Source organism: Dermacentor silvarum, chromosome 2 (assembly GCF_013339745.2).
Source record: "Dermacentor silvarum isolate Dsil-2018 chromosome 2, BIME_Dsil_1.4, whole genome shotgun sequence".
NCBI classification, from domain to species: domain Eukaryota; kingdom Metazoa; phylum Arthropoda; class Arachnida; order Ixodida; family Ixodidae; genus Dermacentor; species Dermacentor silvarum.
The window spans coordinates 162,944,596-162,957,039 of NC_051155.1; the positions used below are offsets into that span (position 1 = coordinate 162,944,596).

The following is a 12,444-nucleotide window of genomic DNA, read 5'->3' on the forward strand; positions in this document are numbered from 1 at the left end:
TACTTGCACAGATCTTAGCGCCACTAAACGTTGAAAGAAAGCAAAGAAAGACAACAAACACGTTACCATGGCGATGACTGTCGCTTAGCAACGGCTTGGTTTCGTTTCTCACACACCTTGAGTACACCGTGAGTGGCGTGCACTGTGCATTATGTCGGAATCGGAAGGACTCTGGCAAGATCGAGATATCAGGTTCGATATCTCAAACCAGTAAGTGTCCTGTGCGCCGAAAACCTTGTCTAGTACACGTGGGTTAACGAAATGCTAGATACATAATATGTCTGACAGCAATTCTTTATATCCAGAGACCTCCAATACGGCGCTGGAGAAGAACAGATTGACAGGCTTCCAAATGTTGAGGACACCAAAGGGAACAGCGGAGATAAAGGTCAAATTACGTCATAGAAACAGATTTGACTCGGGGGCTTCTATTAATCTAAATACATGGGAACGGAGAATTCATTTTTGTCGGCAACCAGTACTACACCAAGTTTGTTCAGCTTTGTCGTATTTAAAAGAAAATGTTGTGATTATAGTAAATGTGGGAAGCAGATTTTATATTTACAGTGGCATTTGTTTTGTAAAAAATGTCCAACATTTCAAAAAACGACACTATCAAGTTTACAACTGTGTAACTCAGCAATGACAAACAAACTCACAATTCTGTAAACTGCGCTCATAGTAATACATCAAAAGCAAACAAAATTGATGTATTGTACCGCGGTTGTTTGAAATTAAGCTTTACGGAATTTTAAGAAATCGCCTGTGGCAGGTAGCATAATTCTTATCATTGAGCTGGGTTATTCAAAGAGGCGGACATTAGTAGCGCTAGAAATCGAAACACATATTCAACTAATTAACAAAAACTGACTAATGAACTTCTTAGTTAATTACCTTACGACTCATATTGCAATTCACAAATTGTAGCGGATGAGCTTGTCAGGCGTATCCACTTGGAATGAATTTCCGGAATGACACCAATTTGGAGATATTATTTCAAAAAGTGCGGGACGAAATACATGGGCGTTCCAGTTACTTTTGTGCTTCAATGTATAAAACAGCATTTTGGTAAAAAAGTAAGTGGAACAGTGAATTTTTGCGAGTTTGATGGCGCATATCTCCAAACTGGTGTCATTCTGGAAATTCATTCCAAGTGGTACGCCTGACAAGCTCACCGGCTACAATTCGTAAATTGCAATATGCGTCATAAAATAATTAACTAAGTTAATGAGTGAATGTTTGTTAATTAGCTGAATATGCATTTCGATTTCTCGTGCTACTAATGTCCGCCTCATCGATTAACCCTGCTCAATGAGAAGAATTATGCTACCTGCAACAGGCGATTTCTAAAAATTTCATAAAACTCACAGATGAACACCCTTTATATACCCTACAGAAATCACCACTAATGTGCGAGTGGGGCTCTTGCAAAACCATTGTAAACATAACAAATTCATGTAAGCTGTAAATTGATATATCAAATATTTCAGCTTTAGCTCTGCAATATCTTCTTTTGGTGCAGAGTTGTGGGTTTGTAAACTTCGTGCTTCTATTTTATTTTAAACTTACCTATTTTCAGTAATCTTCCTAAAATATTTCATGGCTTAAATTAAAATTCTTATAGTCTCTGGGATTTAACTTATTTATCTCTCAAGTGCAACACATTTCTTTCAAATTGGTCATGTCGTTCTTTCATGAAAGCATTTCTGCGTTCCCCATGTATTTGAATAAGTGGCATCGGTGCAGGACCCGAGCTAAATCTTTTCGTAAGTTCACTTTTGAAGTTGAACGTAAATCTAAAATTTTACCTTGCAGGAACATTGTATGTCACCAACCTCCGGATTATCTGGCAGTCTCTTGCTAGGCCAAGAGTAAACTTGTGTAAGATATTTGCACGTGAAATAATGATGAAATTAGGATGCAACAAGCCTCTGTATATGTCCATGTCTTTTACTTCTTTCACCAGCTGTGGGATTCAACTGTGTCACAGGAATATCAACGAGAACTGTGAACTCCGTGAGTGCCACTTAAAAACAGTCAAGGACATCGTTGTGACGTGCGGTTGGTAAGCATGCAGTTACCTTATTTACAGAAATTATGTGGAATCGCCGAAGCACTGTACATTATGACCAAATCCAACAGCACCCGTTACGAATTCATATTTACCAACCTGGTAAGAACTTTCACATTGATCAGCCAGCAAGTAACAGGTAAGCAGAAAAATATTGTTATTTCAGTGTTTCTTTTTCTTTGCCAGAGCCAGATCATGGAGCAGCCACGCCTTATCGCATCTGTCCTCAACACATTCAAGTAAGAAGTCAAGCTTGCTACTCATGGGCATTTAATATAAAATTGCCGCGTCTCAGTATAACATTTTCCAGGACTGTTTCTTTAGTGTTTTGTAGTGCCCAGTCAGCGAACTACCAAAGCAGCAACTTTCTTTTTTTGCTAGCATGCCACCTGCAAAACAGGAACAAGTGCCATGAGACTAGTTGAGCGGTCCTTTTTGTGGGCTTTTGCAGGCTTATTTCAGTCTTGGAAAAAAACATTTAAGTAGCACATGGAGAGCACCAGAAAGACGGATTGGGAATTTTTCATGAAGGCCTACAATTTTATGATTGACAATATTTGCTCGGATTATAATATTTGAGAAATTAATAAATTAATAATAACTAATTACGTAATTACACAAAATAGGAAGAATAGTCTGACTTGCTCCAAGTGGCGGCAAACATTTCCTTGGTTCTGTCCAGCTACGTGGCACTCGCATAGTTTTAAACTTTGTCACAAGTTACGTGGAACACCCTGTATATATCTCCATAACGAGCCCATATAATATCTTTCTGTGATCATCTGTTATTTTTTCTTGCGGCCTTCACTTCCCACAATTTGCGTTTATAGAGAAAAGCTTAACTTGCGCAGTAATATATAAACTCGCTTCAATGAAGTAACACGTATATAGCGAAATAACCACTGTGCACAGGGCGTACAGTGCCACCAAGCTGTACCGCGACCTGCACCTCCGCGCCGCACTGCTGCACAACCGGCAGCTGCGACTACTACCCATGGAGCAGCTGTGCAGCCAGGTGAATGGCGTCTGGAACCTGTCCAGCGACCAGGGTAACCTGGGAACGATGCACGTCACCAACGTGCGCATTGTCTGGCACGCCAACATGAACGAGTCTTTCAACATCAGCTTGCCCTACCTGCAAGTGGTAAGGTCTTCCATCGTGAGCCAGCATATGTGCTAGTAGAGAATAATTAACCACAAAATTCCCCTTCATACAACACCCCATACACAACGACTGTTGACTCCATGCTTGATGTTGGCTCGTTACGGTCGAAACCAAGACAACAAACTGGAAAATTTTTAGGTCCCAATATTTATCATTCAGCAATGCAAAAAAAAAAAAGCGACATTTTGATGTCCCTGATTTTCCTTCCTTGAAAGTGATAAGTCGCTTCAAATTTCTGCTGATACCACTGTCCTTATCAGACTTGAGAAATTCCACTTAGCTTCATCTTTGAGCACTTGCTTCCATGTGTTCCGCAAGAAAAAGAAACTTAACCGTCTTCCGTACCCACAATCCCGCGGCGCCATGCAGACAAGTGTGCTTGCTGCTCCACATGGTCGGCCACAATGCGACTGGGTCGCATTTTGTGCAGCACATAATTATACTAAGCTCTATGGCAAGGAAACCAGCGACTGGAAAATGCTGTGTTATAGCATATCCTGTTCCACACTATTATTAACCGCCATGTTTATTAACAGTATTTTGTGCTTTTTGTCAGCAGTTGGAAGAACTTAAGACATCAACCGGGTATTTTAAGTTGCTGCTTGGCATCTCTACTAGTTGTCTTACTTTATGTCAGGTGATTATAAATTTCAGGAGCAAATATTATTGCAATTCACATAAATACTTCTTACCTAAAATTACCTCCACAGAATGCTTCCACCCAGCACCAAATCTGCTATATATATGTAAGGGTGAGAATGGCATGAAAAATATTTTACCTGTTATTTCGAGCAGTTGCATGCTCTTATTAATGTCTTCTTTGGCCTTTGTTGCAACATGACTAAACGCTTGCTTAGAACGTATTTTCTAGGCTTATATCCACAAGCTACTTTTCCGTATCTTCATAGGCCGCCATCAAAACGCGGGAGTCAAAGTTTGGAACAGCGCTTGTCATCGAGACAACGGACAGGGTGAGTACATCTGTAAAATTTACATTACTGGCCTTGTCCACACGCGCCAGCAACTAACAAACAGAATTAACAGTAGAGTACATACAAGGCAAATGCTTCGCATGGGCCTTTTTCGTAATAAAAAATAATAATAATGGAAAGACTACAAAAATAGAAACAGGCACGCGAAACTTCTTAGCGAGCATTATTGGCTGGCAAGTTGCATGAGTATATGAAGGTTGGTTGCAAATTTGACCAATATGTGATACATAAAGCCTTCCTTGACACTGAAGTAAAAAAAAGAGGGGTGGGGGAGTGTTAGAATAACAAAGACCAAAATTAATCGCCTAAACACCAATGAAAAAGCCTATGTGCATGCCACAGGCAGGTTCTATGCTGCCTGTGGCATGTTACTGCCTATTGAGGCAGCAGTTACTGCTTATTGAGGCAGTAACTGTGCTGATCAAGGAGCTGTGACCAAAACTCCTTGGAGGATAAGTAATGTGTAGTAATTACTTTATATTCAGTTCTAACGAGGTTACGTTACTTGCACTACGATAAAATGAGTTTTTAAAAATATATTTTCCAACTCTAGAAAACACTTCGGGCAATGTTCGAAACTGTAAGCACTGTCACTGTTCAATACACAATGGGCTTAACCACCAGACAAAAAAGCTGCACGAAAAGCCAGCTTGTCAGTGTCGTTGAGAGGTAGAGGCACACATAAGCAGGAGGGGCGCATCTGCAACAAAGCAAGAGCGGGGCGAATGGGAAAGGTTCTGAAAGACTGGTCTAATGCTGTGACGAGCATCTGCACAGTTTTACAATGTATTGTGGTTCCAGCATAAAGGCACAAGGGTCAGGAAGCTTTACACAAACCTTCACAGCTGCGCAAGCTTCAACCCATGATGCCGAAACAACTATAGTACCAAAGGCTGTTCACATATCACTCTACAATATTTCTTTACACATGTGCACGGGGACAAGGGCAGTCAGAAATACCCCATCTCATTATATCTGTGTAAATACGGTAACTTTCACACACAACCTTTACAATTGATAAAGCATATGTTTCCACTGTGAAGAGCCTGGTATACAGAAATCCCGCTTAATGGTTTTTTGAAAGTCGCAGATCATGCACGCTTGTGAATACAGGCCACATTAGCTTAAGCCTTCTTGTGTGGCTGATTCAGGTCATATTGAACACATGCACTTCCAGTAGTGAAGGCAGGGACACACATATATATGTATTATTCCATTTTAAGCACACACAGTATAACTGGACTTGTTACTACCCATGATCGAGTGGTAGTAATAAAAATGTTATTGATTGTAATGGCAAAAAAAGTTATTGCAAGAGCAATGCCAAGGCTTGAAAGAGTTGTATGTAGAGTTTTTGCATAAAACTTAGGTCATACTCAAGCCATATCTTTGTTATAGCCCCTGTTTAAACACACCTCAAAGAAGGGTCAGAGGTGCCTGTAGGCCTCCCTGCACTGGCTATCTCTGGGCTGTGACTGTGCACCTAGTGACTCCGCTGAGAGGATGTTGTAGATGTGGACCCTTATGTCAGCTGTGTAAGTGCCTGCTCCCAACTGTTGTGTTTATTGCAGAGTGGTGGCTATGTGCTCGGGTTCAGAGTGGACCCCGTGGAGCGACTGCAGCACATCTACAAAGAGCTGTCTAGCCTCCTGAAAGTACACAAGATCAAGCCGATCATGGGAGTGGACGTCTTCATGCAGAAGCTGGTCTGTGCATACAATCACACGTATTGCATGACCAGCATAAGTCCAATGCAGGACGAAGGCCTCTTCTAACACTTTGCATGACCACTCTTTATCTACAATTTTTAAAGTCGCATCTGTCCTTCTGATGATCTGCCGCTCCAAACTATTTCTCTCTCACTGATATCCACTTTTTTATTCAAGCAAGCCAGTGTTTACAAGATCTTATCACATGATACCTCCTACTTGGGTATCTTTAATGTGCTCGCCGTCATCTGGTTTGCAATCTTGTGTTTTAAAGTGTTCATTTCACTCATTTCTTCTCCAGTAAAAACAGACGCCAGTCTCATGTACATCTACCTGTTGTATTTTCTGTTCTGTTTCAATGCAGGAAGCCATACATACAATCATTTGGGGCAGGAAATGTTGAAGCGAAGTGGAATATTGAAAACTGCACTTTTCTAGTAAAATTGCACTTCACTCATTTTTGGAAAAGAGACATCCGTTGCTTCGATCATTTTTCGTTCAAAAGTAAATGATGGCCCCGATGTGGAAAAGCTGATCCCAGTTATTGCATTCCATGTGTTCCATTTATGGCTAGGCATTATGTTGCCTATCACTCTCCACATGACCAAGATGGCATCATGTGAGATGTAAATAAATGCAAGCTTAACTTGACAAGATGGCAAACATCCCATGTGTGTCCAATAATGGACAGCTAAGAGCAGCGTCAATGTTGGCAAAAAGCAGGAACTGCAATGAAAGGTAGGGGAGGCAACAGATCATGAAACAGTGTGCAGCAACATGCAGGCAATAGTCAATTAGGTAGCCACTTGTAGCAAGCCTTTGCTATAATTTTTATTCAGATCTATTCAGATTTTCTGGCATCTTGATCTCGCTTATAAGTCTATGCATATTGTTCCGGCATTTTCTCTTGTCAAATACTGGCGGCTATCATTAACCCTGTAATGCCCAAACACAGATACACATTAAGGGAAACTGGAACAAATTGTTGACATTTATGTCTGGCCATGTAGCGTACACTTGTAGAAGAAAAAAAAAGGAAATGTTTTTTCGGTTATAATTTAAATTACTGCACTAATTAATTAATTAGTAATTGGTTTGTTAACCTATCCAAAGCGAAAAGTTCACTTCAGCGTATCAAAAACCCAACTATGGGCATTACTGGGTTAAGACAATTAAATGCTTGTTTCTCTCAGGGGATTAGTGCTGAATAACGATGAAGCAAGGCCACATTCTGGTAGCGTGTGAATGACTTCAGGGAAAATCTGCTCATTGTGGTTCGTTTCTGTTGACGACCTAGACAGCAGATGAAGAGGCCACGACCCAAGACACAGGTCCTGAAATGCACGACGAGCCCGAGGTGAACAGTGCAGATGGAACTCACTATGATGCCTTTGCTGTGAGTCTCGTTGTCTTTGATGCATGCCATTCTTTTTATACATTGCCATCATTTGTACACTATATTTCGTTTTAATGATGATGCTGATGATGATTGTGAGCCATGAGGGACACCAAAGCGGAAGGCTCTGGATTGTTTTTGTCAGGTGAGGTTTCTCATTGTTTTATATATCCTGCCCTTATTGAAATGCAGCCAACATAGCCAGCATATGAATCTGCAACTTTGAGGTCAACAGTAGGGTGCCTTGGCAAATTAGCCATTGTGGCATATTCAAGGAATTCACGTACAAAGAAAACCTGAGCATGCGGCTTCTATGCACCTGTAGCAGGGTAAAGAAACAGTCTTTCTGGAATATTTTTGTCTGCTTTCGAAATTCTTCTTACAAAAAAAAGAGGGGGGGGGGGGGAGGAAGATGACCAGGATTGTGTGCTAATATCACAAAATCAAAAGGAAATGTGGCGCTGCAACAAAAACATTTGTTAGATTTTTAAAAAGTTTTTTAAACATGTAAGACTGTGAATGTGCAATGTTTGATATTTTCACTTTAACTTGTCATACAAGTCAAGAAGCTTTTAGAATATCTGCAATCGTAGGTTAACAGTGTCAAACATAGAATTTTCAAACTGGAACATCCTGTTCGTTTTCTTGTGAGCGCCCATTACATTCCACGCAGTTCAAGATTATATTTTCTTATCCCACTTTCGTACTGAAAGCCACCATTTTTCTTCCTCTTTCACGTGACAAGCTACACTACAATTGGTTGGATTGAAATGACAGCGTTGAATGGACAGCATATTTGTGTTACGTTTCTAACTTGCCTGGTCCAGATTGATTCACTTATTTCCAATTGTGGAGCATACAGTTTAATCTCATTATAATATTGTAGACTATGAGGAAATAATGAGTATGTAAGAACAAAAAGAGAGAAAGAGAAAGATTTCTCTTAATAAAAGCCTCAAAGAAAAACATGTACAGTGTAGACCGCTTATAACGTAAGTCTCCAGAGTCGCGAATATCCGCACTATAAGCGGTACCGCACTATAATCAAAACAACTATTTTATTGCGATAATGGACACTCCAGGCGCATTTCTGCCATCGCTGACATCCATGCTCCAGGTTCCGTATTCGCTTACTAAATAAATTAACAAGCACGGTGTCACGTGCGCACGGCGAGCGAATTGACCTTCGTGCTATCATGCCTCTCGCTTCAATGCGACCTATAAGCGGTGAAAACATGGCACGCGGCGGACTTTCCCTGTCGCAGATTGCTTTCAAGATAGGCCAAGGCGATCGTATCGCCGAAGTGGATCGTCGCAGATTACGTCCTGCTTCGGTCCACTGAAACCATTCTGCATTGCTTTGCTGGCGAAAATACTTTCCTTCTGTTTGCGCCAGTCCCGAACGCAAGTTTTAGATTCTCTAAACGCCCGTGATGCAGCCCAATTTTCGTCCGTCTCAGCACACATGATCACTTTCCTTTTAAATGCGGCATCGTGATTAACTCGGTACTTCATGCTGATAGAGCAGACGCAGAGAACGTCAAGACAGACGGTAGACTATTGCCTAAGCACATGTACTGCAGCACATGGAGGAAGCTACGGTAGCTAGGCTCGACATGTGTGCGAGGCAGCCATTTTGAAATGCCGACTGGCTATATGGTAATGCAGATTTAGGGTCGTACTCGATTCTAACGCGCATGCAATTTTTGGACCCGTTTTATCGGGAAAAAAGTGCGCGTTAGATTCGAGTAAATGCGGTATTTGTGGCTTGAGGAGAGCATTTGCCGTCTAGGTTGACTGCCGAACTTCCAGGCAGCCGCACTGTAACCGGTATTTTGTGTCCCGCAACTGCACTATAAGCGATACGCGTATACAGAGAGTGCTATGGGAAAATTAACGGGAGTCTGAAAAGACCGTATTATATCCGGTCCTGCACTATAAGCGGTTACGTTATAAGTGGTCTATACTATATTTGTTACCTCACATTTAACAAATTAAAATTTCCTGGCAATCTCACTTCCAAGTCTGCGTAGGATAATGCCATGCACAACATACATGCACATGTTAAGCTGCTTCTTGCATCGTTTGGCAAAGTGCCACACATTTTACATCTTGACATGTTGCAAGATGCGTTGTGCATAATGCGAAGATCAAATGTCCTAGCTGCATGTGGTGCTCTAGAAATCGGCATTTGGATGGGCTGTTCTAACAGCATATCGGCTCACCTGTTATGAAATACAGTAGACTGCTGTTAATTCGACTCCGGTTAATTCGATTTCTTGGTTTATTTGATCCCAGCTGAAGGTCCTGGCCAGCGCCCATGCATTTCTATGGGCCCAAACTTTCGTTATTTCGATCCTAAAATTGGCCTTCGCCGGATAATTCGAACTTGCCCAGTGAGCACGCATGCGCCTATCCCCTATGATAACCCTCATAGCGACTCGTTTAGTGGCAGCGTCTTTCTCAGCGGAGCTTAGGGGACAGTGTATGCGCTGAAAACTCGTCGAAAACGCCTATCTTTGGGCCACCCTAGTATGATTTGCAAGCAATAACCACAGCCCAAAATATTTGATTACGGTATTTTGCCAGTTCTAACACGTGCCTTTTTTTATATAGAATATTGGGTCGAAAATTGCCTGCGCGGTGCCATCAGACACAAAACCAAAACTGCCTTTGCAACGTTCGTATGCTTTACCGCACAACACCTATGCATTGCAGCGAAGCCGATTGAAAAAAATACAGTGTGTGGTGAAGCTGGTTTTAGGAAACCGGCCGCCATTGTGCAACAATTTTTATTGCTAAACATTGTGTGCACGTTAAATTTCTACATCGTTTAAGAGCTTTAATATCATTTCTATGTTATTTTATTTCTTGGGACATATAGAAAGTGTGTGCACGTTTGATTTGAGGATGTGTTAGAATCGGGTAAATAATCCCGAATGAATCGGCAGTGTGTTTTGGCGTTTTTTTTTTTTTTTTCTGCATCTTGTTTACTTCGACCTGCCGAATAATTGGTTCAAATTTAACTGTCCCGTCAGGGTCACAATAACGGAAGTTGACTGTACCAGTAACTCACATTCACCATAGTGAGGTGCAACTGTAATCAGTTTCCAATTTTCTTAATTAAGTTGTGTCATCGGGTTCACATACTATTGTGTATTAAAATACAAACTCCTACAAGCTATAAAACTTTGGTTTGGGCTAGTTGGTTCATTATGTTTGCACTACTATAGGCAGGGCAGCGTGCAAGAAAAATGGACAAAGATGGGACACGTAAAACCAGGACGAGCACCAGACTTCCAATTATATTTTAGAAACCAAAAACAGGCGTGATATAAATATACATCTAAGTGACATGTGGCACCCAAATGTTGATAAAAGTGAAAGGAAAATGTAATCACAGCTATGAACAAATCATATCTTGTAAAACTCTGTTATCGTACTTGTCATGCATAGGTAATTTTGTTTCCCAACCGTTACTGATTTTTGTCTTTTTCTATATATGGTGCTATCCTAGTCTGTTCTATATATATACTTTAAAACGCATACTTGAAGGTCTGATGGTTACACCGTATTATACAGATTCATTATGTCTGCAGGTTCGTTATTCAGCGCAGTAGTTTTCAAATGTTGCTAATTGCAAGGCCCCTTTTTTTACTATTGTTGCTGGTGAGTTTTGCGTGTTCATTAAAACATATCAGGCCCTTCGCGTGGTGTGTTCTTTGAGTGTTATGGTTTTCTTTGTTCATTTCCTGTTTTTCATTTTTTGTGATGTCTGCTCGTGGTTTTAGTTCTTTCAGTCCTTAGCACGCTGCCCCAGTGTGTATTGTAGCTGTTGCACATGGGCTTTTGCACGAATTGCATGTTCTGCACCTTTAGATTTTGTACTTGATATGACAATAGGTGCTGATGACAGTTTAAGATATGATGTGTCCATAGCTGTGATTACGTTTTCCTTCCACTTTTATTGACACTCGGGCGACGGATGTCAGACGTATGTTTATATTGCATCTGCTTTCCGTTTCTGAAATGTAGTTGGAAGTCTGCACTCGTACTGTTTTTACATGCCATTGCTCCGTTCGTGTTTTTTGCGCACTGCCCTGCCTATTCTTACAAGCTACATGCACGATCTCTAACAAATGCATTAGTATTTGAAATAAAAGACACATAGCACGAAATACAAGATAAAGAGAAATTAAGTGAGCTCTAATTACACTACTGTCCATAAAACTGAAAGCTGCTATTATAGTCTAAACCACTTTTCTTGCCTCATGCTGACTTCTTCGATTGAAAAGTTTCTAGTGAATCCCTCCTCCAAGAAGAATACTAATGGCTTGCAGGCCTACCTGGCAGATGGTGGTCACAATCGTGACCGTGAGGTTGTGCTGAGCCCTGAGCTAGGTCTTGCTGTGGAAAAACTGCCCGAAGGTTTCACACTCGCTAGCCTCTGGGAAGTGCTGCCACCCTCGTCCTGAGCCTACCAGTCACTTCAAGGCCCATGGGAATGGCAGAAGCCAATAGTTATTTCCACACTACTTCTCGATTTTGGCCAAATAAACAGCGTCTTACTTTTGCCTGCCTTCATGTGGTGACTACTGTCACTTTTAGTTTCTTGCTTTTCGTCTTTCTCTAGACACCTCTATTTGGAGTCGAAGTACTTTATATGATATTGAGCACTAGGAGAAGATGAAAACTTCCAGATTTGCTGAATGCTTCATAAAGCTTTTGTACTGTACCAAAGATCCTTTTCTCCCTTCTGTTGCCATGCCAAATGCATTGCTTTAGATTGTACACCATGATGGTAACCATGGTAACTGTTGCATATTGCACAGGGACGTAACATGGGACGTAACAGCACTGCACTTGCCCGTACACGTGATTTTACACTGCTACACAAAAGGAAGGCAAGAGCAGAGGCAGTTGCTTTCCCAGTTCCTCATGAATCACCTTCAGCTTTCTGTCAAGGTTGTTTATTAAATGACTGTTAGGTTAGAGGAGGAACTAAGCAGCATAAATTAGTATAACAGTTTATTCAGATAAAAACGGATCACAGGAGCGTAGACATCAATATGACTTTGGTTCGCATGGTCACAGCAACGCTGTCTCCAGAT

The 12,444-nt window shown here is 41.2% G+C and overlaps 1 protein-coding gene across 1 annotated transcript; it reads left to right on the forward strand.

The window, feature by feature from the left end:
- The first annotated feature begins 61 nt into the window (after positions 1 to 61).
- On the forward strand, positions 62 to 12,407 carry LOC119442004 (Bardet-Biedl syndrome 5 protein homolog). The gene is made up of 11 exons (XM_037706701.2): positions 62 to 210; positions 306 to 388; positions 1,816 to 1,881; positions 1,967 to 2,016; positions 2,093 to 2,173; positions 2,258 to 2,310; positions 2,984 to 3,215; positions 4,145 to 4,207; positions 5,800 to 5,934; positions 7,235 to 7,333; positions 11,674 to 12,407. The coding sequence occupies exons 1-11, from the start codon at positions 152 to 154 to the stop codon at positions 11,806 to 11,808; spliced, it is 1,056 nt and encodes a 351-aa protein (XP_037562629.1). The 5' UTR covers positions 62 to 151; the 3' UTR covers positions 11,809 to 12,407.
- The last annotated feature ends 37 nt before the right edge of the window (positions 12,408 to 12,444 follow it).